Source organism: Centroberyx gerrardi, chromosome 10, assembly GCF_048128805.1.
Source record: "Centroberyx gerrardi isolate f3 chromosome 10, fCenGer3.hap1.cur.20231027, whole genome shotgun sequence".
Lineage (NCBI taxonomy): Eukaryota > Metazoa > Chordata > Actinopteri > Beryciformes > Berycidae > Centroberyx > Centroberyx gerrardi.
In genome coordinates, this window is record NC_136006.1 from 8,337,396 (window position 1) to 8,365,257 (window position 27,862).

At 41.0% G+C, this 27,862-nt stretch overlaps 2 protein-coding genes across 2 annotated transcripts in view; one reads left to right on the plus strand and one right to left on the minus strand.

Moving 5' to 3' along the window:
* mlphb (melanophilin b) overlaps positions 1 to 8,528 on the plus strand; it is a 34,670-nt gene extending 26,142 nt beyond the window's left edge. The window contains exons 9-15 of the mRNA XM_078286211.1: positions 277 to 360; positions 1,624 to 1,908; positions 4,013 to 4,162; positions 4,269 to 4,340; positions 5,007 to 5,055; positions 5,998 to 6,092; positions 8,188 to 8,528. Coding sequence (XP_078142337.1) covers positions 277 to 360; positions 1,624 to 1,908; positions 4,013 to 4,162; positions 4,269 to 4,340; positions 5,007 to 5,055; positions 5,998 to 6,092; positions 8,188 to 8,214 — 762 coding nt within the window. The 3' untranslated portion in view covers positions 8,215 to 8,528. The remainder of the gene's footprint in view (positions 1 to 276; positions 361 to 1,623; positions 1,909 to 4,012; positions 4,163 to 4,268; positions 4,341 to 5,006; positions 5,056 to 5,997; positions 6,093 to 8,187) is intronic.
* Positions 8,529 to 23,128: 14,600 nt separating this feature from the next.
* Positions 23,129 to 26,078, minus strand: LOC139926528 (ras-related protein Rab-17-like). Its single transcript, XM_071918273.2, has 5 exons — positions 25,907 to 26,078; positions 25,453 to 25,604; positions 24,551 to 24,676; positions 23,969 to 24,062; positions 23,129 to 23,262 (listed from the first exon to the last, which is right to left on the minus strand). The coding sequence occupies exons 1-5, from the start codon at positions 26,076 to 26,078 to the stop codon at positions 23,129 to 23,131; spliced, it is 678 nt and encodes a 225-aa protein (XP_071774374.1).
* Positions 26,079 to 27,862: the final 1,784 nt, after the last annotated feature.

Genomic DNA, 27,862 nt, shown 5'->3' on the forward strand with positions numbered 1-27,862 from the left:
GAAGTTGACCGAGGCCAGAAATCATCTTGAGACGCTGCTACCAAGAGATTGATTTCAACAGTATCATATAAACTATAAACTATAGATCTTGTGTAACTGTATTTTGCTCTGGGTGCTCCAATCTCTGCTCCTTAATGCTATATAATTACTATTTTCTATGCTGCTCATTTTATACTATTATTGTACTATTCTACCATTATCTCTCTTTTCTCTATGATTTTTTTATCTTCATTATTTGACTGTTGTCTTTCCCTCTCTTTCCCCTTCTTTCTCCAGATCACTGAATTGAACAAACGCATGTCAGCCATTGAGACCCTGTTAAACCGCCTGGAGCAGAAGGTCACCTCACCAGCTGACCAGGTAAATCCTTATAGTATCACACAACGGTCGCCTGCTGAATCCATCATCGTCCCCCAGACCAGCTGTCGGAGAAGCAGGCTTATGACCAGGAGGTTACTGGCTTGAATCCGCACAACAGCTGGAGAGGTCTTGAGGGGAATGACACATCGCCTTCAACAGCTACAGTGGGATCACTCTTGAGCAAGGCAGCTAAGCCCCAACAGCCTCCAGTGGGGCAACAGGGCAAAACTGTGGTTGTACTGGGCAGCTCCCTTCTTTAGACATCAGCTATGCAGCCAGTAAAGAAAAATGGGGACTGAGTTTTTTTGTTTTTTTGAGGAATCTTTGATCCAAACAATAAGATGCTTTCTCATCTCTCTAATTTCAATCCAAAAGCAGATCATCGTTCAAGCATTCGATTAATGAAGCGGGGCGCTCAGTCACTCATGCTCACCCAGCTCTCATCAACAGCGATGTCTCATGTGGGTTTGGAGTCTGTTTTTAATTGAGATGTGTGCTCTGAAAGAGTATCTGGAGGGAATGAGCCAGGCCACAAAAACAGCAAACCATAAACGAACACAGGACTCTGAGCTAGACTGGTAATTAGTGGCTATTGGGCTTCAAATGAGGGCAATATTTGATACACTCATGCATTGCCTCTCTCTGTTGTGGCAAACCAAAACTTAAAGCAATTTGCATGCAGCACATGTTCCGCCGAGCACAGTACATGCATAGTCTACACGCAATACATGTCTGTCTGAATGTCTGTCTGAGTAGTAAAACAAGAGAGTTGTCGCACTCTCACTCACGCTGTGCATATAATTGTTCTTCCTTTATTATACAATACCGCACTTTTCAGACTCCAGCTTGTGTGTGTGAAGTGGCTCAGTATGCGTTTTCATAGACTAATGCTGTAGTTGCTGTAGACATTTTTAAATGCAAGCGTAAGACATAACTGTTTAGAACTGTTATTTGACTTCTCTTATTTTCTTATTTTAAGTTTCTTGCACTTTATTTAATTGTTTGGACTACATATATATATATATATATATATATATATATATATATATATTTGCTTATATCTGTTTTTTTAAATTTTATCTTTGTTTTAAATTGTTATTGTCTTTATTTTTATGTATTCTTAACTGTATTTTATTTAGATTTTATTAATTTTAATATGAAGCGCATTGCATTGCATTTGCTTGTACGAAATGTGCCATGTAAATAAAGCTTGATTGGTTAATTGATTTCTTTCAGCCACATCATCTCCTCTCTGTTCCTCAGACTCCAGCCAGCACCTCTCCTCTCCCCCAGTGGGAGGACGTGGACCTGGAGGAGCAGCAACTGAGACAGAAGCTGGATGAGATGACGGGCAACATCAGCGACCACGACCTGACTTCTGATGAGGATGAATCCAACAGGCCGCTCTCCCCCCGAGAAACCCCGGGATGGAGGAGCCCAGAGTGGGAGGGCAGCATGACCAAACCTCCGTCCAGACCCACATCCAGAACAGGCGTCCTGGTCTCCTCACCCGTCGAGAAGCAGCATACGCAAACCGAATCAGAGAAGGTAGAGGTCTATGTGTCCGTCTGTTTTTATGTTTTTATTGAAGCTCAAATGATAATCACAACTTAAATTTTTTAAGCGTATAAACATGTTTAACAAAATAAACTTCGGACAGCCAATTTAACATAAAGATAACAAATGACAAAAAACAAGGGGGTTGGGAAATCTCAATAAACCCTTGCCTCCCCTGCCACCCAGCCTTGTCCTTCCTTTTAAGAGCTACCACATAAAGAGTTATGACCACTGCTGGTCTGTAACCCCTTCCAAAAAGGAGATGGAGGACCAAACCTTTTTTTCCAAAGCTGAAGCAGGATATACTTTGTCATTATAAGATCATAGTCAATGAACTGTTGTTGTGGTGCAGTCAGTTTGCCCACTGCTTCAGATATGCCGAGTATAATCAGCATGGGATCTGTCTGTAGTGTAGTGTCTACTATTCTAGAAAATATTCTGAAAATGTCCTCCCAATATGTCTCCAGCTTAGGACAGAGAACAAAACTATGTAGTATTGTACCTTCAGTAGACGTACATTTATTGCATTGTGGAGAAAGATCAGGAAAGATACAGCATTGAAGTATAGTCTATCAATTGGATGAGCAGAATCTATTATAGGCCTACTGAAAACAAGAACACAGGAAAATTGTGTCCTATACGCTGATGATGGAATATTCTGATTGGACCAGTTCAACGCACAAGCATGCACTGTTGGACTGACACTTGAATGTATTTGCTAACATGCCAGCAAGTTTTTCAGAAACATCTATACTGCACATCTGCCTTGCTGCACATTCTGTATTGTCGAGAAGAAAAAAAAAGAAAAAAAACATGCTCTGGCTCATGAAAGGCTTTCCATACCACTTCTTCTGCTGGAATCCAGCTCAAGCGCATAGTCATAAATCAAGTCACTGAGGCTTATCGTTTATATTTCCTTTGCAACCATCTCCTCCAGATTTTCTGAAACAGAGAATGGACTAGAAAAATACTTCCTTGTTAGTTGCGCTGCTCAGTTGACTGAGCTGTTTTCACTGGCATTCCCTTAGTTTTAAATGCTGGTGAAAAATTGGATTCTGTGTCTTTCGTTCACTTTATAGTCAGTAAACAGGATGCGCCTTTTTCACAAATGTGAAAGGATTTCACACAAAATATCACGCAGCATTGGCTTGTAGAAGCAGGAAAACATGTTGTATGTGTGGTATATGGTGTGATATTACACCTACAGTATCTTGTATTTATAACCATACAAGGACCAAAGCTGTGATGCTGACGTTACTTGGGTTTTCACAGTGACTCAAGGGGGCAAAGGCCAAGCTCTAATGGACCCATTTATCTCCCAGCAGGCCTTGTTTTCTGTTCTGCCTATCCTCAAACTCAATGGCCTTTTCTGGTTCATTGGCTATAGTAAGCGAGGAATGACAACTTGTCAGCTAGTGACACTAGCTGTTCAAATAATAAATATTATGGACTTTATGATGTGTTTTGTTATCAGCAGGATAAAGTTGGTGAAATAGATGCTGGCTCTAGTTATTCTTCATTTTCATTTAATTCACGAGGAACCTAATAGTATGATGTCATACTTGTTGGAGGCCTATATGGCTGTCCTTGAAAGCAGTAAAGTCGCAATGAAACCGCGATCTTGCTTCCTCAGTGTGATGTATTTCCTGTTGAAACACAATATTAAATGGGACAAAACACAGGAAGGGATCATTCAAAACTGTAAACCAATGGGAGATCAGTTAGGGAGGGAAAGGCAGTTTTATTTGATGGGCGGGATTGTTCAAAAATCTGTGATGTTTTATTGGTTGGAATTTTTATGTTGCCTCCTGGTACACAACGATTTTTTTTTTTACAAAAAATACAACAAAATATATTTTTTTGTAATTTATTACTAAGAGTCTAACAGCCCCGTGACGGTGAATTTTGTGGAAGCGTCTCTGCCGGGAATCGGACTCCAGTCTCCCGCTTGAGAGTCTGCAGTCTAACTCTCTGCGGGCCACGTGACCCATTCACTCAATGTATAGGTATCAGTTACTTGTGTTCAATCAAGTGTCTTTGATCACATTTGGATCTGAATGTAGAATTCACTTACAAATTGACATTTCTCTGATAGGAAAGCTGTTCAGCAGAAAGCCTGGAGAGGAAGTGTCACCCCCTTGAGGAGGGATCCAACTCAAGCTTCAGAGGCTCAACAGCCTTACTGTTCGAGCTGGAAGACAAAGTCGCTCAGGCAGCTGCCAATGTCCAAAACGCCCAGAGTGAGGTAAGAAATAACCAGCAGCTGGGTTAGGCTAAGTTAGGCTGGTAGATGTGTTTTGAAGAGACAAAAGTGTGCAGATCCATCCTGATCCTTCCCTTCTTCTCTCAAGGTCTCCTACATAGAGAACAGGATTGCTGCCCTGAGCGCTGCTGGCATGTCAGTGGATAAAGGCAGGAGGAAGGTAACATCACTTCAATCCCATTCAATTCATTTCAATTCAATTCAAATTAAATTTTTATTGTCAATCATCTAGACAGGAGCCAGTTTACAAGGCTAGAGATTGAATAGTGATTTCACTACAAACATCAATATAAATCTCCATTAATGCAGCATAAAAAAAACAAAAGATGCTTATTAAATAGCTGGTGTTACTATATGATGATCTCATGGAATACCCAAAACTTCAACACATGCATTTTGGGCAGGGCAACAGATGTGTGCAGCTGTTCATTCTGTGCATACACCTGTTAAAGTCCAATGTATTTAACCAGTTTAGTCCTGTATACATGTTATATAATATAAGAAAAGAAAGCTTTCAAATACAATCAAACACGTGGAGTTTGGAGTTTTAGTTATGTAAGTGGAGCTGCTCTGGAGGCAGAAATAATCTCATTGGTTGAGTGAACGACTTGATTTGGCGTTCTTGGATTTGATCATCAGTTTATGGTTCTTTGGCTCTGCCCATAGAGGTGTAAATCAACCAATAAGATTATTTTTGCCTCCAGAGCAGCTCTGCCTCCGAGAAATGTTTCTTTAACTGCCAAATGTGCAGATAGTCCGTAGTACGTCATTGACACATCATCATATTTTATGTTTTGCCTCTGTTTTTCTCCCGCTTGTCTTCTAGTCTGCGATCCCGATCCCATCAAGGAGAATCTCCCACAACTTTCCCACAAGTAAGAAAAGACACTGCTGCCCCTGAGCTGCGTCCCCAGGGCTCCTGACTGACTCAAACAGCTTAACCTTGTTAACCTCAAGGAACATGAGGATCTAGTCTGTGGGATTAATTCAGTCAAAGGAACGAATGCATTACGGGTTTAATTTCCCCTGCAGGATACCACTCTGGAGCAGAAGTGATGACTAAATGCTTTACATACAGAATTCCCCACTCAGACTTTCCCAGCAACCTTATTGTCACTATCTAATTTAATAAACTACCACTGCTACCAAACAGGATATGGACAGTCCAATGTTGATATGCAACTAACTATCAGCTGACAAAAAGCAGATGTTCAACAAAGTGTCACTTGTGTATTTGGTGCATGTCTACAGACTATGTGACCCCAACTTTGACCTTAGCCTAACCCCAACCCAGACCTTAACCTGACCCCATTTTTAAACGTAAACCTATTTCTAACATTAACCCCAGCCTGAAGATTAACCCTCGCCCAGACATTGAATATCTATAGACTACTTTTCACACAATTATGAGTATCACTTGAAACTCAGGAGACATTTTAGTGACACATTATAGTCACTTGATAGGAAACTGAGTATCATCTTGGAGATTAATTAAAACGCACCAATATTAATGAGGTCTAATATTTTGACAGCAGCACTGTCTTCATCAGGGTATAAAGCAAGATGGTAGACCAAGTACATGGTACTAGCACCTGTGTTCTAGTGATTATCGACAGAGACATCTTTCTTTATACCCTGACGAAGATAACATTGCTGTCGAAACTGTTTAATATTGTAAGGCAATAAAGAATTCTGCATTCTGCATCAACATTAGACTATCCAAATAAAGTGTGACCCAAAATTCCACGAGGAATTGCAATCAAATGGCTCAAATGGCTAGAAAGTGGATGTGCAATGTAGCTGTTGTATGTTTCCAGGCCAGGTGGACAGGTTTGTGAGGAACTCCCTGTACACGGGCTCCCTGACTCAGAGGAACCCAGTGGCCAAGCCCAAGACCGGGGCAACCTGTGCGGTACGACCCCCTCCTGCGGTGCTGGGTGCTGGCTGCTGGGTGCTAGGTGCTTGGTGCTGGGTGCTTGGTGCTGGGTGCTGGGTGCTGGGCTGAAGAGTTTAATTCCAAAATGATATATCCACCATTTGGAAAAAGGGCAGCCTACTCTGATAAAAAAAAAACTATTAATAGCACAAAATGAAAAGATAGTAGGTTACTTAAGTCCTTGGTCGAAATGTGGTAACACTCTAACTGACAGGATGCTCTCTATTTTAAGGATATTGAATGTTGAACTTCAGGTGATAAAATGGGTATAGTTTTGGAAATGAACTCAATTCCCAGTAGGACTGGGCTTGGACTTCCTTTACTGGTGGATGATCTGGTGGTTGGTGTCCAGTCAGACTTGCTGGTGTTTCTAACTCTTCTAATGAAATGGGGGGAGGGACTATGAATCATCCCCAGTCCATCCATCCACCCGTTTGTCCATCCGTCTGTCACATACAATATCTTGGACGCCACTGATTGGATTTTGATGAAACTTCGGGGAAGAATGTGCATTGTTGCTCCATTCTGGCATGTTACACTGATTGGCCTAAGGAGGGCGCTACAACATTTGTGTAATTGTCTGTGCGTCTCGCAGAATATATTAGACATTGCTGATTGGATATTTGCAAAACTGAGGGGAATAATGCATTTCATTGTTCTGTTTCGGTATTTTCAAAATTGCACGATTACACAAGATTGGCCTATGGAAGATTGGGGATGACATGTTTACTGTTTACTTGTTTTTTGGGAATCTATAATGTGGCTCAAACTGATATGCTGTGCGCTTCTTGCATAGCTGATATGCTCAACATCACCCAGTTATTCAAGCTAATGTTACATTTACTTTTCTCTGCTCTAGTTCACAATCTAAAGGGCTTTTTTTCATACCTGGAAGAGGCTAATGGCTTGCCTTCAACCTAAGGACTGAAGCAGTCCTTAGGTTCCATCCCAACATTTTCTTTTGTGGATGACGCACTGTGGCAATATCAATATGTGCGTGCAGCTTCTCTTTCTTTTGTGCCACAATAATAAAATACAGAATGCATGGAGGCTGCGAAGAGAATTGATAACATAAAGAATGAGAGGGATGAGGCAGGAGAATAATGAGAGGGAAGAAAATATATAGTTGTTTACTGTGATCTTAAATATCCCAATGTGTTTCCTATTTATAAGGATTTAAAACACATGTGCTTGCATCACGCAGATTTGTCTGGAGGGTGTTATTGGTAAAGGGCTCGCTCTTTAGATTGCCAACATTATGATTATAATACTATAAGTTAATGAGGCAGATTTTGGAAAACAACCAAGCAATATACTTCTCACCTGCCCCATACAGTGAGGCATTGTTAAAGAGGAAACTAATGAATGTGATGGCATTCCTTCAACCTGCACACTGGAGCCAGTGTAGAATATGAATTTTATTTTATTGCAGCAGTTCTTAAACGTTTTCAGCCTGAGAGCCAAATTTGATAAAATTAGTCTTGTCTTGGGACTCAGACCCGGTCCCTAGTGAAAACACTCTAGTAGTCTTGGTTTGGGCAGAAGCCATGAAGAAACACTGTTCTATGGGAACTGTTATAGGATCAAAGTCAAGATGCAATACTCTTTCATCTCTCTTTCATCATGGATATTTTCTATTCTATAATCTATTCACCCTCCGTAGAAATTCCTACATTGCACTTAAATGCACAACAGTGTTTTCAGATAAAATGATCATAAAATTGTCCAAAATGTATTGATTCAACGTTGATTTTCCCTTTAACTTCCCTTGAATGTCTCATGGATTTCTCATGAACTTTCTTCTTTTAAGAATTTCTCTTCTTCAGCCTGACTAATAATAGCCTCAAATTTCAAATGCTGCATAATCATCAACAATCATAGACCTGTTCCTGTTTTCAATCGTGTCTAAATTGCTATCAATCTGTCATTCCCGTGATTTCATTAATCCAATCCAATCAATGCATGAATTAACTGATCACTCAGTTAGTCAATTAGTCAAACAGCCAATCACTGTCTGTTTCTGTCTGTCTGTCTCCTCTCTCCCTCTCTCTTTCTCTCTCTCTCTCTGCAGAAACCAGTAATGGCACAGGGCCCATGAGGAGGAGGCTGAGCATTATGTGAAGATCTTACCTTCTCTTTGTGTCAAGAATTTGTGAATTTATTTTAATTTATATATCGCCTGCTGGAGCAGTAGAGCCCACCTGCTGTGCATTTTTCCGTAAGAACCGCTTTCCTGACATGGTCTGATCCCAGTTAAAGAGTTTCCAATTTAGTCTGAGATTTTCAGCACCCATCAACCTGTTTGGGACTGGTTTAATATATGTCAATTCAATTGTCTTTTTGATGTTATCATGTTATTTTACTCAGTCAGGCATACTATATCTCTGCATGAGCATTAGGTACAGATATGATTTTCAGATACAATCCTTTTTCTTTAAATCTTAGATGTGGGTAGATGCACACAGTAAGATGTCTGCACACTTTGAAGATAGAAAATAAGCTTTTACCATGGCAATATGAAATAGAGACTTGTTTTGTTCCGATGTTAACAGACTGTACAAGTGAAAACAACTTTTTCAGCTTCAAATCTGCACCTGCTAGGTTTCTTTAGCTGTTATATTGAGTCAGAAACTGTCCAGAAACAAAAACAGAAACTGTCCAGAAACAAGTTTGAAACAGCTTGCCATGTTTTAACTTTCTTAATTTCTTAATTAGGGATTGGTTCTGTAAAATAGAAGAAAGTTGATATGACTGTAAAATTTGAATGACATGATAGCAGCAAGCCTTTAAAGTAACTGGTTACTTTAAAGTATACGCACTAGAATGAAGAACAGCAATAGAGAATACAGATATTATCATGCTTATATTTATGAAATAATATTAAAAAGGTATTTCTATTATAGTGTATATTATGCTTTTCTATATATTTATGCCAATAGGATCTGTAAAGAAATATATCTTTTTACTATCCCTTTTTGAATATAATCAATAGTTTTGTAATAAGAAATTGCACCTTAGCATGGATATAGTGGCATACTAGCAAATTGAAAATGGAAATGCTCCTGAAATTGGGATTTATGGATCATTCTCCAAGCTGATAACTTTTTCCGGCCAAAATCTCAGTGAGGAAATTTAGAGTTTGACATGTTTTACTTTGTTTTCCATCAAGTTGCAGCCATGTAGGATTTTGAAGACCCCAACTGAAACATTAGACCAACAAGCAAAAAATAGTGAAATCAATAAAGTTTTTGTAATAACACAAGAATGCAAACAGAGACAGAGGCAGGAACTATTTATCTTTTTATCACCGTTGTATTCAATTGATTCTAACGGTGATTATCTGAGATTTCATGAGGCAAAATTATGATGTATGTATATTATGCTTTACATGATGATATACAAATCATCTACATTTTTGTTTGAATGTGATTTAATGATTTGCATGAATATTTTGATTAATATATTTATAAAATGTTCTATTTTCTGTTTTATTGTTTGTATAACCTGCAATTTTAATCAACCATGTGAGATATGTTACTGAGAGAAAACACCCACTCCACCGGCAGCACTCGAGGTCTTCGTTCCTTAATCACCACTGAACAGATTGCTTCAAGCCTCTTCAGCCATAATGTCATTCTAATTATTAGTCTGATTAGTCTATTAGTCTAATTCCAATTATGCAATACCAAGTAACACCTTTGTCTCATTATTCTCATTAAATTGTTTACAAACTAAACTGATATGCTTGTTTTACCTTTTTTTTTTTTTTTACCATTCAGCCACTAATGCAGTAAATGTAACGTAATGTAAGTAAGTGTAACCTTTTCATCTACAGTTCCCCCACAAAGCTGCTTTGCCTTTGTAGCTTATGATATTTTTTATTAATAGAACTGCATTATCACACCATAGCCTTAACAAATCATGAGTTTCTGGATGATATGGTGTCTGGAGTTTCAAACAGGATTTATATCTATTTGATATGGGGATATGGTGTGGAATTCATCCCAGAATTGGGGGGGGGGGGACCAATTAATTGATGCTTTTGGTGTGTAAAATGCACCAGACACTGATCCACTTTTCATAGCTTTTTTTTGGGCTGTGTTGGTCTTTCTGAAGCTGTTGCATGACTGAATAACTCATTGAGGGAAGATTGCATCAAAGTGAACTCAAAAGCTGCTTCCCAGGCTATTTCCACCAGACATTTCATGAAATGTACAGTGCAGAGAGGGTACTTCAACATGGACAAAGAATAAAATATCTGCACCATTTTCATATTAATAATTTCCATTTTGCTTCTCTCTATCACTGTAGAACAGAAAAGTGATTGTCACGGGGATGCCCGATGCCCTATATTAACATACACCGCCAAACATTACCTGCATTAACTTTCATTTCTTTACCATAGATTACATCTTGGCGCCACTAAGAGATGTTAGTTAAGTGTTACTGTGTTTTGGTTTTGATTGTTAGATTCTCGCATTTTCATTGTAGTCTGTGTCTCACTGCAGTGTTCCAGCCATACTGGGAGGCCTACCGGCATTGGCGTTATTTAACATTCCCGCCTGCATTGACGCAATTCCGCAATCTTTATACATTAGATAATTAATTCAAAAGTTAAATAAAGAAGCGGAGACATTTCATTATTTATCATGTTTAATGAAACAGTTTGCAGATTACTCTTACCCCGTGTATTTTTTCTTCTCCTGCACTTGGCAGTTCCAGTTTTAGACCCAGAGTGCGAAACTGAGGCGGAGGGGTCCAACCTCATTTGTAGAGAGGGGTGGCAGTGGAATGTGCCAAGTGTGGTTGAGATAGGGGGTGTCCAAATTGATAAAAGTATACATCTATATTTTTATGCATCAGACTGATGATAGGGTCATTGCAATTTATTATGTGTGTCACATAGTTATATCAATGTAATAATAATTGTATTGAATCAGACCCTTGATGTATTGTTGCATTAATTGAAGACTAATTATGTTTTGTCTTCATAGGAGGGGCTTAGAGTATATAGGAGGCCAGCACCCATGGGTGCCCGCTCACTCTGCCTCGCTCCAGCCAGGAATTGGGACCAGGACTGCTGGCCTAATAGCATAGGGCCCACGTCAGGGGCTTAGCCTATGTTTTGGTTTATAGCTTAGTTCTGCCTTTGTTATTTTTGTTGTTTTCTTGATTCATTATCTATTTCTTTATTTTTCTTTTTTAAAACATTTTGAGTATTTTCCATTTTTGTGTGGTTTTTACAGCTCATCTTGTAAATACACCTGGTTTCTCCACAATAAATCCCACGTGGTGGTATTGAATCCTGCCTCAGCCTGTGCCTTCCTCTTCTACCCACTCGCCATCCTAACACTTGGTGTCAGAAGTAACGGGTCTTGTTGGGATGCCTCCGAAGAAGAATCAGCAGCAGCAGCAGATGGGGCCAGAGGCTGACGATGGAGCGGCTGGGGGTCCACTGGAAGAAGGCCTCCATTCCACCGTCAACACAGAGGTCGCTGCTGAGTCTACCCTCACAACCCTGGCAAGAATGTTTGAAAGTTTTATGCATCTCCAAATGGAGAGGGACAAGAGGCAAGACAAAGAGGCTGCAAAGCAGGAGCAGAAATTCAGTGTGCTTAACCACCAGATTACTCAGCTCCAGTTGGACCTAGAGTCGGCGAGGGCTGGTCGGCCTACTCCACGGACAGGAACTGTGCCAGCTGGGGAACCCAAATTGGTGAGGCTAGAAGACACTGATGATATTGAACATTTCCTGACTACATTTGAGCGTCTGGCAGCAGTCTACAACTGGCCAGGTCAAGAGTGGGCTATCCGCCTCATCCCGCTGTTGACTGGTAGGGCCAGGAGTGCCTTTGTTGCCATGGACGCCACCCAAGCTGTGAACTATGAGATGTTGAAAGATGCAGTGTTGAGAAAGTATGAAATCAACAGAGATACGTACCGTCAGCGGTTCCGCTCCCTTGATGCCCCGCTCGAAGAGTCTCCTCAGGAACTGTACACCCGCCTCAAAGACTTATTCTGCAAATGGGTGGAGTATGAGGCCTGCACCAAGGAGCAACTGATGGAGAAGCTGGTCCTGGAACAGTATCTCAGAGTGTTGTTCCCGGAAGTGAGAGCCTGGGTCAGAGAACACAACCCAGGGACTGCCGCAGATGCTGCCAAGCTGGTTGACACATACGTGACTGCTCACCGAGGACCAGGGGCCTATCGCTACGCAGGACAACTACGACAAGCCAGGGGTGAGTCTGTTGGGTTGGGGAAAGGTGGTGGTTCGCAGAAGTACTCTCCCAGTCAGCCCAGGTTCACCAAGCCCCTAGTGGTAGAATCCTCCAAGTATAGGTCTCAGTCAGGCAGTATGTCTCAGTCAGACAGTAAGGCTGAAGTTGTCTGTTATAACTGTGGGGAAGTGGGTCATACTCGTCCAGTCTGTCCTGTCAAAAAGCCTAACGCTACCAGTTTGTGCTATGTTCCCAGACCTGAGGTCATTTCTCTCTCTGAGTCTCCTGAGCCACTAACAGCTACTGTTTTGTTAAATGGCAAGCCTTTGTCTGCACTATTAGACACAGGCTGTGGACAGACACTTGTCCAGGCTGAATTCATTGCCAGGCAGACATGGAATATGGAAGAGACAGTGCCAGTTATCTGTGTTCATGGGCATAGTGTAGATGTCCCTACTGCTGAAGTCTACATCGAGGTTCACAACCAACCTTACCTGATGAAAGTTGGGGTAGCCACTGAGTTACCATATCCTATTTTGTTGGGAACAGATCTGCCTATCTTGCTAGACTTGATCCAAGACACAAAAAGGCGGTTGTGTGGAGTTGTGACACGGTCTAAGGCAAGGCAGGGCACCATTCCACCAGTCCCACAGGAAACAGTCTCAGCTGAGGTAGATCCTGTAGTACAGCTCATTACCCCTGTCTTCATTCAGCCAACTCCTGTCATGCCTGTCCCTGCTTCTGTGACCACTGCAACACCAGAGGCAGAGGTTAGTGATAGTCAAGTTGCTGATATGCTTGTTGCTGATGAGTCAGTTGCCCATGCACCAGCTACCAATCCAGACACGTTTCAGTTTTTGCCATTTTATGAGGAGGAGGTAGATGGGATGCCCACAGTCACACAAGAAGACAGGTGGAGCAGACGTAGAGAGCAAGTGGGGGAAACAATAGCTGAGTCAGTTGACCAGTCAGACCAAGAAGTCGAGGCTCCAGAGCTATCTGCTGCAGATGTCCCTTTCCCTGTTGACCTGGCCCAAAAGCAGAGAGAAGATCCCAGCCTGATGGAGTGTTTTAGGCAGGCAGAGGAGGTCACTGGTGGCAGTACTCTTAAGGACTGTTTTGTGCTGGAGAATGGACTGTTGTATAGACAGTCAGAACATGGCAAGCAGCTTGTCCTCCCACAGGTGTGTAGAGGGGAAGTGCTGAGGGTAGGCCATACAATCCCTTGGGCTGGCCATTTAGCCTTCATGAAAACATATATGCGCGTAGCCAGGAGATTTTATTGGCCAGGAATGTATACTGAAGTCAAGGAGTACATTAAAACATGCCCAGAATGCCAGCTCACTGCAGGAAAGCAGACAGCCCCTGTACCTCTCATCCCACTCCCTGTCATTAGCACTCCGTTTGAGCGTATCGGTGTAGACATTGTTGGCCCAGTGGAGAGAAGCCAGTCAGGCAACAAGTTTATTCTGGTAATTTGTGATTACGCTACCAGATATCCAGAAGCTTTTCCCTTGAGAGAGGTGACTGCTAAGCAGATAGCAACAGCAATGCTAAGGTTTTTCTCCCAGGTAGGCATCCCCAAGGAGGTGCTCACAGACCAGGGCCCAAATTTCATGAGTCGAACACTCTCCCAAGTTTATCAGCTGTTAGGGATAAAAAGAGTGAGAACCACCCCTTACCACCCTCAGACTGATGGCTTGGTCGAGCGTTTTAATCAAACCCTCAAAGGCATGCTGAGGAAGTTTGTTTCAGACACTGGCAAAGACTGGGACAAGTGGCTGCCGTTCTTGCTTTTTGCATATCGTGAGGTTCCACAAAGCTCTACTGGTTTTTCACCCTTTGAGCTCCTTTATGCCCATCAGGTCAGAGGTCCCCTGGATGTGCTGAGAGAGACCTGGGAGGAGTCGGACAAGCCCCAGAGCATGAACATCATTTCCTATGTCCTGAAAATGAGAGAGCGGCTCATGAACACCACAGCCATGGCCAGAGAGAACCTGCTGAAATCGCAAGCAAGACAAAAAGAGTGGTATGATCGTTCAGCCCGGAAGAGGAGCTTGGAACCTGGTGAGGAAGTCCTGTTGCTTTTGCCAACGTCAGACCACAAGCTGTTGGCTAAGTGGCAGGGCCCTTATCAGGTCAAGCAGAAGATGGGTCCAGTGACCTACCAGGTATACATACCGGACCGAAAGAAGCCCCTTCAGACCTTCCACATTAACATGCTGAAGAAATGGCACCCTCGCAATGTCCCTGCAGCGCCTGCAGTCCATGCTCTCTTCATTTGCGCTGTACAGGAAGAGGAGGAGCCTGTGGAACAGTATCTGCCTTGTCAAGAGGAGGGTAAGAGACTTGATTTAGACCATCTAGCAGATGAGAGGAGAAAAGAGCTCCTTCAGATCTTACCACTTCACCTCTTTGTTGAGTCCCCAGGCAAAACCAGTGTTATGTACCATCACATCACCCTGAAGGATCCAACACCCCTCCGGCAGCCAGTGTACAGAGTCCCGGAGCGCCTGTTGCCTGTGTTGAAAAAGAGCTGGAGATGATGAGAGAGCTGGGGGTGATCGAGCCTTCCTCCAGTGAGTGGAGCAGCCCAATCATCCTTGTCCCTAAGAAGGATGGCACACTGAGGTTCTGCCTGGACTTCAGGAAAGTCAATGGGGTCAGTAAGTTCGACCTGTATCCCATGCCCAGGGTGGATGACCTGGTGGAGAGGCTGGGCAGCGCCAGCTTCATCAGTACCCTTGACCTGTGTAAAGGCTACTGGCAGGTTCCCCTTACTGAGGAGAGCAAAGAAATCACAGCCTTCAGAACCCCCTTTGGTCATTTTCAGTTCACTGTCCTACCATTTGGTCTTCACGGGGCTCCAGCAACATTTCAGAAAATGATGGACAAAATCCTGGGGGGCACTGAATCCTTCGCTGCAGCATACCTAGATGACATTGTCGTGTACAGTGGTAGCTGGGAGGAACACCTGTGTCATCTAAAGGAGGTGTTGTCACGCATCAAAGAAGCTGGACTGACAATTCGCCCTGACAAGTGCTCCCTGGCAAGAGAGGAGGTCCAGTACCTAGGATTTGTGCTGGGAAAAGGTATGATCCGGCCTCAAGTGGGGAAAGTGGAAGCTATCAGGTCAGCTGAACGCCCCAGGACCAAGTCCCAAGTAAAGTCCTTTATGGGCCTTGTTGGTTGGTACAGCCGTTTCATCCCCAACTTGTCAGCACAGGCAGTGGCCCTGTCGAACCTCACCAAAAAGAACCAGCCCAACAAGGTGCGGTGGACCAAGGATTGTGAGGAAGCATTTCAACGCTTAAAAAATTGTCTGTGCACTGAACCACTTCTTAAGAGCCCTGACTTCAACCAGACCTTTACGGTTCAAACAGATGCCTCTGAGTTTGGAATTGGAGCGGGACTGTTGCAGGGAGAACCAGAGAACCTCCAGCCGGTTGCCTACATAAGCAGAAAGCTTAAACCACATGAACTTAGGTACTCAGTTGTGGAGAAAGAATGCCTGGCCATCAAGTGGTCCCTGGACTCTCTACGATATTACCTGCTGGGAAGACAGTTCTTCCTAGAGACTGACCACCGGGCATTGTCATGGCTGAAGACCATGAAAGATACCAACTCCAGGATCACAAGGTGGTTCCTTGCCTTGCAACCCTTCGACTTTGAGGTGCGGTACAGGAAGGGTAAGGAGAACTGTACTGCTGACTATCTCTCCAGGACGCCACAAGTGTCGTCTCCAGAAGGGGGGGGGAATGTCACGGGGATGCCCGATGCCCTATATTAACATACACCGCCAAACATTACCTGCATTAACTTTCATTTCTTTACCATAGATTACATCTTGGCGCCACTAAGAGATGTTAGTTAAGTGTTACTGTGTTTTGGTTTTGATTGTTAGATTCTCGCATTTTCATTGTAGTCTGTGTCTCACTGCAGTGTTCCAGCCATACTGGGAGGCCTACCGGCATTGGCGTTATTTAACATTCCCGCCTGCATTGACGCAATTCCGCAATCTTTATACATTAGATAATTAATTCAAAAGTTAAATAAAGAAGCGGAGACATTTCATTATTTATCATGTTTAATGAAACAGTTTGCAGATTACTCTTACCCCGTGTATTTTTTCTTCTCCTGCACTTGGCAGTTCCAGTTTTAGACCCAGAGTGCGAAACTGAGGCGGAGGGGTCCAACCTCATTTGTAGAGAGGGGTGGCAGTGGAATGTGCCAAGTGTGGTTGAGATAGGGGGTGTCCAAATTGATAAAAGTATACATCTATATTTTTATGCATCAGACTGATGATAGGGTCATTGCAATTTATTATGTGTGTCACATAGTTATATCAATGTAATAATAATTGTATTGAATCAGACCCTTGATGTATTGTTGCATTAATTGAAGACTAATTATGTTTTGTCTTCATAGGAGGGGCTTAGAGTATATAGGAGGCCAGCACCCATGGGTGCCCGCTCACTCTGCCTCGCTCCAGCCAGGAATTGGGACCAGGACTGCTGGCCTAATAGCATAGGGCCCACGTCAGGGGCTTAGCCTATGTTTTGGTTTATAGCTTAGTTCTGCCTTTGTTATTTTTGTTGTTTTCTTGATTCATTATCTATTTCTTTATTTTTCTTTTTTAAAACATTTTGAGTATTTTCCATTTTTGTGTGGTTTTTACAGCTCATCTTGTAAATACACCTGGTTTCTCCACAATAAATCCCACGTGGTGGTATTGAAGCCTGCCTCAGCCTGTGCCTTCCTCTTCTACCCACTCGCCATCCTAACAGTGATCCAACCTATATCGAGTTAATTTGCTGTTCTAAACACCCGGTGTCTGGTAAAATGAGAATCTCACAGATTGCCACTTTAAAGTAATATATTCTTCATTACATGGCGTCATTTCCCAACTCATGTCAGCTCACACACACAGTGGGAAGCCCCATAAGGAAGGGGAGTATTGTCTTCATGTCCTGTAACACCAAATACATTTCCAACCTCCCCGGTTCCTCATTGTACAGAAGATATAAAGGAGGCTTAGTCACACAGATGTACCTGGGATGCAGGCTTTGCGTTTTGTAATGAAATCCTGCATGAGTGAGATGGCATGCAGTCTCAGAATAGATATGACTACAATGGTGTCAATGTAGAAGAAGATCCTTCAGAATGTGTGTGTGTGTGTGTGTGTGTGTGTAGGTGTGTGTGTGAGAGAGAGACGGTGACATCAGTATATCAACACATCGGTGCCCCTCCTGCTGGAATATAAAGAGATGGAGGAAACGACTGATGAATTGAGTGACTCCCCTGCACCTCCAACCGACACCCAGAGGCTCCGTCCACCTTACAGTCTATTAGTCTCATTAGCATTTCCCATAGGACTTATAATAGGCTGTCCGTTCACACTAAGAGGGATAAAGCGATCAGCTGTGGTCCAGTCATCACTCCTGCACCTGTTTAGCTCCTGCAGCTTCAATAACAAAGTTTGGTTCCTGAGGCTGCGACTCCAGCATCCTACAGATATTGTTCCTCACAGTAAGTCTATGCATTTCTTCAATATCTCTGTGGTGATTTTAGTGGTGTATGTTGCAGAAGTGCTGAAAAAAAGTGCTAAAGTGCAAAAAAAAAAAAAATTGCAATTGTCCTTTTTTGGAATGACAGATTGAAAAAGTTGTGCCTAGTAGTAAAAAGTAATTTACTACTAGGCACAGTTTAGGTCTCTTTGATGCAATTTTCAAATAGTATTTGCAAATTATTCATAGTGTTTGTTTTCAGCACAGTGTCAGCTAAGTGGTCAATCACAGAAAAGTATACTAAATTGACTTTCAAACAAACTAAATTTAGTGGCACTTCATGTATGACCCTATGCACCAGGTCTGGTTACTAGTTATTACCTTTACTGTAGTATCAGTGAGACTTGACATGCATAACATTTAGATAACTCTGTAAGTCACAGTAATTTGCTGTTGTTATTAATATTTGCATTAATATTTGCTGTGGAACTAACTTGATGACATTCAACTTTTTGAATTCAAAATGAAATTTCCTTCTGACTTGTTTGGATCAGAGAGAATAAAGATCAATCCAGCAATTGTTTTTCCTATTGTATTTGTCAACTCTGGTGGTACAGTACTATACCAACTGCATTTGATATTTGACACTATGTTGTGTTTAGATGTCATTGTTTATGAGATTCATTACTGTGTATCCAACATTATATATTCTTTTTGTTCTGGTTCCAGGTAGTCTTCAGTTGGAGCTGTAATGAGGGTGTGTTCAATGCTCTGTGCCCTGCTGCTACTGCTGAGTCAAGTCCTATGTAAACCACACAGAGGAGGCGCCATAGACCTCAGAAGTAAGAGATCCCAAACTGACAACCCATTTTATCCCAATTTTATTTTCTTATGTTTTTTTAAGAAAGCTTTTTGTTCAGCTCTTATTTCTATCTAGGTATTCTTTATTATTGTTGATATATGAATATTCTAGGGACATTCCTACTTGTTTCACTTGCAGTGTCTTGTAAGCCTATGTGGGCTGGGCACCAGTATGGTGTATGACACTATAATAAAATTAAATCAAATCAAATCAAATCAATGAAATTGAAATGTAAACATGAATGGTATTTTTTCCCTGTAGCTACTCCTCTTCCCGTACTCTTCCTCTACATCTTTTTAGTGTCAACCAGTGAAGCTCATTTTCTTTCATCCCTTATGTCTGTCAAAACATCATTTGTAAATTCACAAGCAGAACTGTTGAATGAATTTGGTCGTTTGGGGATCAATGTTATTGCCGTTATAAAGCAAATAGGGCGGTATGAAAGTTTTAATTATGGATAGTAAGTTATTACTGTAATAGCAATAGTGTTATAGCATGTTTTGAAGGTTTGAGTAATTCTTTTTTCATCATGACTAAAGCTGCAGCCATGGTTGGTACAATTCAGCTACTCCATAAGAAACTCATACATTATAATATGTGTTAATATATTTGTTCTGTACTGTTATTGCATTGAGTTTTGCTTTTCATTTTTCTTCATCGTCTGTGTCGTTCAGATCCAGACATCGATGCCTCCTGGTACACAGGCAGAGGGATCCGACCGGTGGGGCGGTTTGGTCGAAAAGTAACGAGGAGGAATGGGCATCCGGCCTTCATCACACCCAGAGTCTGCAGTCCAACAGCTGACAGTGGAGACTGGGTCACATGATGATGATGCTGTGACGGTTCATTTTGTTCCCTTTTTCTTTCACCAACGTTAACATTCGTTTTGTTTATACTTTTTTTTTTACTTTATTCAGATTTATTTTGATCCGTTAGACTGTTTTACAGTTTTCTAACACATTGTATGAGTTATTTATTTATTTATTTTTTTATTATATTGTCAAATTTTTAGGTACGTCTTGTGTGTTGCTTTTCTTTGATAAAATGTTACATGTAAAGATTGCATGTATTTTAAAGGGGGCAGAAATTTGCGGATTATACGGATGAGTGATCAGAAAAATCCTATGACTTAGTCGACTTATAATTTATTAAGTTGAGGCCAGCCCTAATGTATATACCAATTAAATACATCTACATTCAAAATTAAAGTCTAATATTGCAATGTTATGTGTGTTACTGCTTTGTCCTTTTGAATGGCCATTGTTTTTTTTTTTAATACAATAACATTTAGTTTTAAGCAAATGTTTTTTTATATATTTTGTTTTACCTTCCAATCAGTTTGTACACCGAACACTGAAACTGAAGTTACATCACTGCATACTGTAGCCTGTATGCAGCAAAAAGGACTTTTCATTTGAATTAAAACAGCAACTTTATCACTGTAGAGTTTAAGTAGTTTATAGACTTCAGTTCAGTCATTTTGTTTCAAATGAATAAAAGATTAGAGTAAATAAAAGATTGAGTAAGATCGCTCAACATCTGCAAAAACTGAAGCAGTGGACCTGGGGGTGGCTTCACTATCTTTTATATTCATAAGATTTATTTACTCCTAATTACAACCAAGCCTGTTTTTTTACGGCATTTCATCTAAACAGCATGAAGTGTTTCCTTGATTCTGTGAAGCTTCTTAACCAAATGAGGACCAGCAGTCCCTCTGGCCCAACAGAAGCTTGGTTTCAATCAGCAGTCTAAAGCCCCTTTTCATTGACAATTCATCAGCCAAGACCTCAGCAATGTTTTAAATCAGTAAGCAGTAAAACAGAGTAAAAACTTGGAAGCGTCCAGCAGAGAAAAAGCGCCTGTGTGTATCGAGAAGACACGAGAGAATATGATAGAATAAACAATAGGAAAGATATAGAGGCGTGCAGATAGAAAGTGACTGGACCGCAGGGGAGACAAGTCACTTCGAGGGGGCCGAGTGCAAACATTTAGAGAGAGACTGGCACGGCATACGATACATGATGTGAGCAGAGGGTCTTTAGGTTGAAGATGTTTATGGAAGCACAGAGACTCTATTTGTGTGATTTATGGTTGTCATTTTCCTCCATGGTGCATCCATTTCAATGCCAAAATCAAGTCAGAAATAAGCACAGCAGTTTCTTTTCCAACAAATGTTGCAAATGCGAAGGGTTTCATTGCAAAATCTTGTATAACCTTTTAGGAAAATATTGTTACCTGAAGTTCATCGCTCAATTTTTTTTAAAACACAGTTGATTACTGCCTTCTATTTTGTAAGTAAAGGGTTCAGATTACTAGTAATTTCAATGACATTCAGTTAGTTTTACTTACACTAACTACTGAGTTAGTTCAATTATTATGTCTTGATGATTAGGTGTCACATGTTTAAAATGGTTGGAATAAAACTCTTCATATTCACAGACATACACATACACACATGCATGCCACAACAACACTTCTTGCTACAGTATAAGAAATATTTACAGTAGAATACATGCATACTGCAGTTTTAGTTATACAGGTTTATTAGAGGCAGATTTGCTCTGGAGGCAGAAATAATCTGATTGGTTGAGCTAAACCTCAGTGGGCGTGTAAAAGCCCCAAAACATAATAATTGACCTTAATGTAATAACTGCCTATAATGTAATAAAGCCCATAACATAATAAAAATCCAATAACGTAATCAAATCTTGGACCTGTAACCTAATAGCAATTTGCCCATAATGTAATAACTTATTACTTTATCGACCATTTCCCCAAGTGCCACAAAGCATTTTACAAGAATCACAAAGTATTCCCCAGCACCAGAGAGTAGCACAGAGTATCAAAGCATTCAACAAAGTCCCTCAAAGTATCACAAGGTTTACTGGACATGATGAAAAGCAGCACAAAGCACAGCATCAAGCAAACTGTGTGGCACAAAGAGAGCTGATCCCAAAGCACCAAAAAGTCTATAGAACAACAAAGTAAATTAAACAACATTTTAGACTATTTTTACTTTACTGGTTATTACATTATTTAGCAAAATTATTGTTTTCAGGTCTGTAATGTAATAAATTAGCAATAACGTAAGAAGAAAAAGTCGAAAAAAATCAAAAAAGCTATTACGTTGATTCAAGATTTTATAACGTTATTGGATTTTTATTACATTATTGGCAGTTATTAGGTTATGGTCAATTATTCATTTTTCAGAGCATAAGATAGCTAACTGGCAAACTTGAATGGCACACTGGTCTTTTTTTATTCATTCATGATCATGACATTCATAATTTTGGAAGGCCAACAGGCTAGCTAACTAGCTCACCTAGATAACAAGGGTAAGTTTGATTTGGGAAGTGGTGGGGACACAAATTGGTGGGGGTCCCTTAGAAAAATTGGATCACATTAATCACATTACCTGCAATTCAATATAATAATCTAAGACTATGTAGTGATCTTAAACACAAACTTTGGACACAATTAAATTTAGTGTATAATCAGTGTACACATGTACTAATCATGTTATTGAATTTGCTAACTTGCTAACTTGTGCTCTGAAAACTGTGGTTCTTTGGCTCCTCCCACTGAGGTTTAACTCAACCAATGAGATTATTTCTGCCTCCAGAGCAGCTCTGCCTCTGAGAAATGTTTGGGTAACTAAACCTCCAATTTGCAGATTGCACCTTATCATAGTCTCATATACTGGAAACACATCCAAAATTTAGATTGTCACATTATTTCGTCACATATTTTCTATCTTTGACAGGATCTCTATTGTGTAAGTGAAGGAATTTGAACAGCCACACTCATCGCTGCTTGGTGTGAAGCTCTGCTGAGTTTGATTGCAGGCTAATGGCAGCAAGGCAGGAGACAAGGCTGAAGGTAATTAGTATCAGTTCAGCATCTGGCATGGACAAAGACCCCTGGAGGTTTACAGCCTGCTGGAGCTGTCCCTAAACCCACTGAGGAAAATCAATCCCACTAGCACTGGATAGGCAACAAGTGGAGCTGTTTTTGACTGGGTTTGATATGTATTTGTTCCAGGAGGCTCCTTTCTCGACTTTAGGGATGTGGAGGGGGGAGATAGATAGATAGATAGATAGATAGATAGATAGATAGATAGATAGATGGCAGGACTTCACAGGATTTGTTTTGTCACTCAGCTGCCCTATGAAAAGTTTTTTGAGTAAAAAGACAGCCGTCCTATCAGCCTAAACCACAAATTAGTCAGCGGCGATCAGTTTCCAGTGAAAAACGGCACAGAAATTAACTATGCCTATTGAATTCCATTGAGACGGCCAAGTTTACGTTTACAAACACAAACAGCTGTCCATAGTCACTGTTGCCCAAGAGCTGTGGACCTCCAACATGGCCGCCAGAGGGAGCGTTACATCACCTGAACGCCCTCTGTTGACAGAGACGGGGAGGTTAGGGCCCAACTTTGGGGCAGCAGGATGCAAACGGGTTGAAAGTGTCATTGTGCTGCAGATCCACCAGCGGCGTCTCCTGCCACTCTGCCAGGCCCTCCTGCTGCCCTGCAATACTCTGCTTCACTCTGTGGGCTGGAGCACAGCACGGTTACCATGGAGACCACATAGACACTAGTACACACACAGTTACCGTATGATATATCACACAGGACCATGCGGACATTTCGGAGGGCAGGGGCTCAAGCAATAAAATAAATCTGTACTTAACATATAAAATAACATAAAATACTTAATGAATGCATTGTTGTTTTTATCAAAGCAACTATAGGACAGTATTTCATATTGCCCACTCCAGTTATTCATTTTATACTGAACAAAAATATAAATGCAATATGTCAATTTTTTGTCCAATGTGTAATGAGTTAGAATAAAAATTTTTTCACAAAAAGCTTATTTCTCTCAAATCTTGTCCACCAATTTGTTTACATCCCAGTTAGTGAGCATTTCTCCTTTGTCCAGAATTTCTCTCAATTGAATGATTTTCTTATATGAACTAAGTAAAATCTTTAAAATTGTTGCATGCTGCCTTTATGTTTTTGTTCAGTGTAGATTTATTATGAAGGCGAACATCGGACCCTGTAGTTACAAAACCTCTTAAAGTACATGTACTGATGTGAAACCACTGATCGCTTCACATTCAGTATGATCTTGAAGGATCAACTGACCCTAGATCAGCACTAACTACCAGCCCTGGCCTGCATTTGTTCTCTTAGTTTGTATCTGCTGCTCTCTAGTGGTAGAAGGTTGACTTTCTTATTGCAGTTTGTTCAAAACTTACCTATAGCCAGGAGCAGCTCAGTGACTTGATGCCCTGACAGCGCTGATGTCTCCATGAAGAACAAGCCCTTGTCAATGGCCAGACCATGTCCTTCCTGTGTGGAGGCATGGAGAATCTGAGCAGTGATGATGACAGTAGATGTGTAATAAAGTCTACTGTCTAATGACTTTGTTTACATGCACTATATAGGGATTGGATGAGGAAGTTTATGTTTGTTTCTGTGTGTATGTATGTCTGTGTATGCATGTGTGTGTGTGTGTGTGTGTGTGTGTGTGTGTGTGTGTATGGGTATGACTTAAGTCACTTTCAGGGACACACGCCAGACTTAAGACCAGTTGATTGGGGACGGCTTGTGCAATTGGGGACAAAAGCCGTGTCCCCAATTGGTAAAAAGCTGATTTTTGGGTCAGTGGTTAAGGTTAGGGTAAGGGTTAGGTTTAGGCAAGTAGTGGTTATGGTTAGGGTTAGGGTAAGTCTCCAGGAAATTAATGTAAGTCTATGTAAATACCCCAAAAGTGACTTAAGTAAGACTGTGTGTGTGTGTGTGTGTGTGTGTGTGTGTGTGTGTGTGTGTGTGTGTACCTGCACTGACACTCGTCGATCCTTAGCCAGATCTCCCTTGTTCCCCACCAGTCCTATGACAGTAGATCCTGGCATGCACTGTTTCTCAAGCTCTTTGAGCCACACCTGGGCTCTGATGAACGTCTCCTAGTCACAGTAAGACACACAGATACATAGAGGTAAATACACATCAGCCAAGATATGCTTTGGATGAACACAAACACACACATACACACACACACAAACCCAAACATACAGAAAACACAAAAGCTTTCTCTATTTAATTGTGTGCAATGTGCATGTAGGTTAGGGTTAGGTGCATGTAGGTCAGAGGTGGAAAGTAACTAAGTACATTTCAAGTACTGTACTTAAGTACAATTTTGAGGTACTGGCACATTACTTGAGTATTTCCATTTTGTGAGACTTTTACTCCAGTACATTTCAGAGGGAAATATTGTACTTTTTACTCCACTACATTTATCTGACGGCTGGAGTTACTAGTTACTTTGCAGAATAAGCCTAATCCTTTTGCATGCAAAACATATGATAAGCTCATAAAATATGATGCATTGTTAGAGTTTAAACTCCCCAACAGTATATGGAGCAGTTAGACCTACAGCATTAAAATACTTCTTACTTCTTAGGTTAATGCATCAATAATTTAACACTCTGAAAGGGACCGTTCTTCAGATTGAGTACTTTTACTTTTGATACTTAAGTACATTTTACTGGTAATACTTCCATACTTTTACTTGAGTAAACTTTTACTTATGTATTTTTTGGAAGTATTTTTCCATTGTGGTATTGCTACTTTTTGAGTACTTTTTCCACCGCCGATGTGAGCTAGGTTTATGTTTCTGTATGTGTTTGTGTATGTTTAATGTCCATGTCTGTGTGTGTCAGTGTGTTTGCACTGCTTTTACCCGCTTGCTGATGTCATAGACCAGCAGTGCAGCGTGGGCTCCTCTGTAGTACAGCGGGGTGACACTGTGGTACTTCTCCTGTCCCGCCGTGTCCCAAATCTCAAAGCGAAATGTGACGTCACTCAGATGCACCACCCGGGTCAGGTAGGCACCTGGGAGGAGGGTGGGGGGGTTTATTCATTAAGCCCTGAGTCTTCTGAGCTCTTTGTCTTTTGGCTGATTGTAGAATATCTTTTGGAAAACTGGACTAGAGGCAGTGGATCAGAAAATACATATGAAATTGCAAATCTAAAGTGTTTTGGGACAATATCAAACAGATGAAAATGTACTACTTACTGAATGAAAATAAGATGGAAATAAAAGAGATCTCCCTGCTATGAAGATATAATTAACATCATATGACAAGTTCCCACTTTTCAGCATTAATCTACAGCTCACAGTGTAGCGTACTCACAGCCCACAGTAGGTGATGTGTTCCTGAACTCATCCTTGCTAAACCGCAGGGCCAGACTGGACTTCCCCACCCCAGAACTTCCCAGGAGCACCATCTTCACCCGCAGGGTCCGGACTTCTCTCCTCGCAGTGTCACTGCGGAGCCGAGCTCCTCCTGGCACGCTTGGGAGCATCAAAAGAAGAAGGTAACTCCCAACAGAGCAAGAGAACTCAGGTGGACCAGACAGAAAAAGTCCAATAAAGTCCTTCAGTCCAAATCTTGTAGTGTTTTTTCTGTTTAAGGAGTAACAGGTATTCCAAACTGCTCAGAAGAGTTAATACGTTTTCTTTGTTGTAAGAAGCTCAAGATCAGCTAACAAGGTAACAGCAGTGCTCGCTTCCCATTCTTTTACAGAAAACAAAAGTAAAAGATCCAGCCAAAGTCCAGTCTTGACTTGTAAATGGCCAACAACACAATTTCACTTCCTTGTTTACACCCCCTGCCAAGCCATAAAACCTTCAAGCCAATTACAAGCCAGCAATCACATGCACTCTTAACTCCTCTCTCATCAGACCTAATGCTGCTTGTCTGCAAGTGTAAACTCAATCATTTCTTGAGAATGACAAGATGGAAGGCTGTTTAAGTCGAGCAAACAGAAAGAGAAAGGAGAATATGGGAAAGTTTGGTCTTCACTAAATTTTATTGGTTCCATTCCTGTTAACAAAGCTATTTTGCTTTGGCTGTTATATGACTGATGAGCAAAAGTCTGAACTGAAGCTGTGGTAAAAGTGCAGATACACACAAGGAAGACCACTTCCTTTGCTGACAACTGCAAAACTGTCTCCACTTGGAGATTTTCTGCTGGGTTGTTCATGTTAATGATAGATAAGACACACAGATATGCTCACAATGACACATCTCTTTTATGGGTGTATATACATAAATGCAGTACATACAAAGATACTTTTTCCTTACTTTTTTTTTACACAGCATACACTAACAACAACATGCTCTGTGCCAATATGTGTCGCTGGAAATGTATGTTGTGTGGAAAAGTAACTCTAATGTGTGGTGTCCCATAAATGCATTGAAAGTGACACATCCCTTGTATGAGTGCACATACATACTGTAGGCTACATACTGTACATACATACAAATCCCAAGACAGATGCATGTAGCCTGTGTAAGTATGTAAGCATGAACAAAAACCTGAGACGATCTGGCCAAGAAGGAAATAAAAGATAAAGAATCTTAAAAAGTAAAAACTGAGAACAAATGAGTTTTACGCGACAGTAGAATATTTTTCACTGCAGGCTGCCTAATAGATCTAACACAATTGCACTCAGTTTATGTTGAATACTTTACATATTTCCATGTCAATAGTTGCAGATATGCCTTGTAGAATGGGAGAAAGGCATCAATATTATGTGGAATGGGACAAAAGCATGTAGGCTAATATTGTTTTGTTTTGTTTTGGGATGAAACATACAATAACTAAGAAATGTTCCATTATGATTATTGTGAACATTTGACTGAACCTTGTGTTATTTTCCCCCCAAGCCCTGTATGATCTCCTCCCATGACACTGTCTCAACACAAGAGGGCGACATTGTACATATATACTGTGTTACCCATGCCTTAAAGATGGATTTACTAATTACTGGGGCAGCAGTAGCTACATGAAGGCAGTGGAGCTTCACAGCATCAGATAAGGTACATCAGATACTTCTAAATAATTCTAAATCATTAGTTAATTGAATTCTTTCCTCTCCATTTCTTCACAGAAGGGGTAAAAATATGAATATAACACCTCTGCACCAACGGTCTTTCACTTCTACAGTGTTTCATAAAGTTGTGCAGCTGGACAAAAGTTTCCCCAAAGGGCCTTGTGATGATAAACCGACTATTTTAAGCATTATATATGGAAATAAGCCTAAAATAAATATAAATATATGTGAAAAGGAGCTATAATAATCC

Excerpts from the sequence above, each read along its gene's own strand:
- LOC139926528 (XM_071918273.2), bottom strand. The coding sequence starts at position 26,078 with ATGCTCCCAAGCGTGCCAGGAGGAGCTCGGCTCCGCAGTGACACTGCG. Across the intron at positions 25,605-25,906 it reads CACATCACCTACTGTGGGCT|GTGCCTACCTGACCCGGGTG; the intron begins GTGAGTACGCTA and ends CCCTCCTCCCAG. Across the intron at positions 24,677-25,452 it reads TCTATGACATCAGCAAGCGG|GAGACGTTCATCAGAGCCCA; the intron begins GTAAAAGCAGTG and ends TACTGTGACTAG.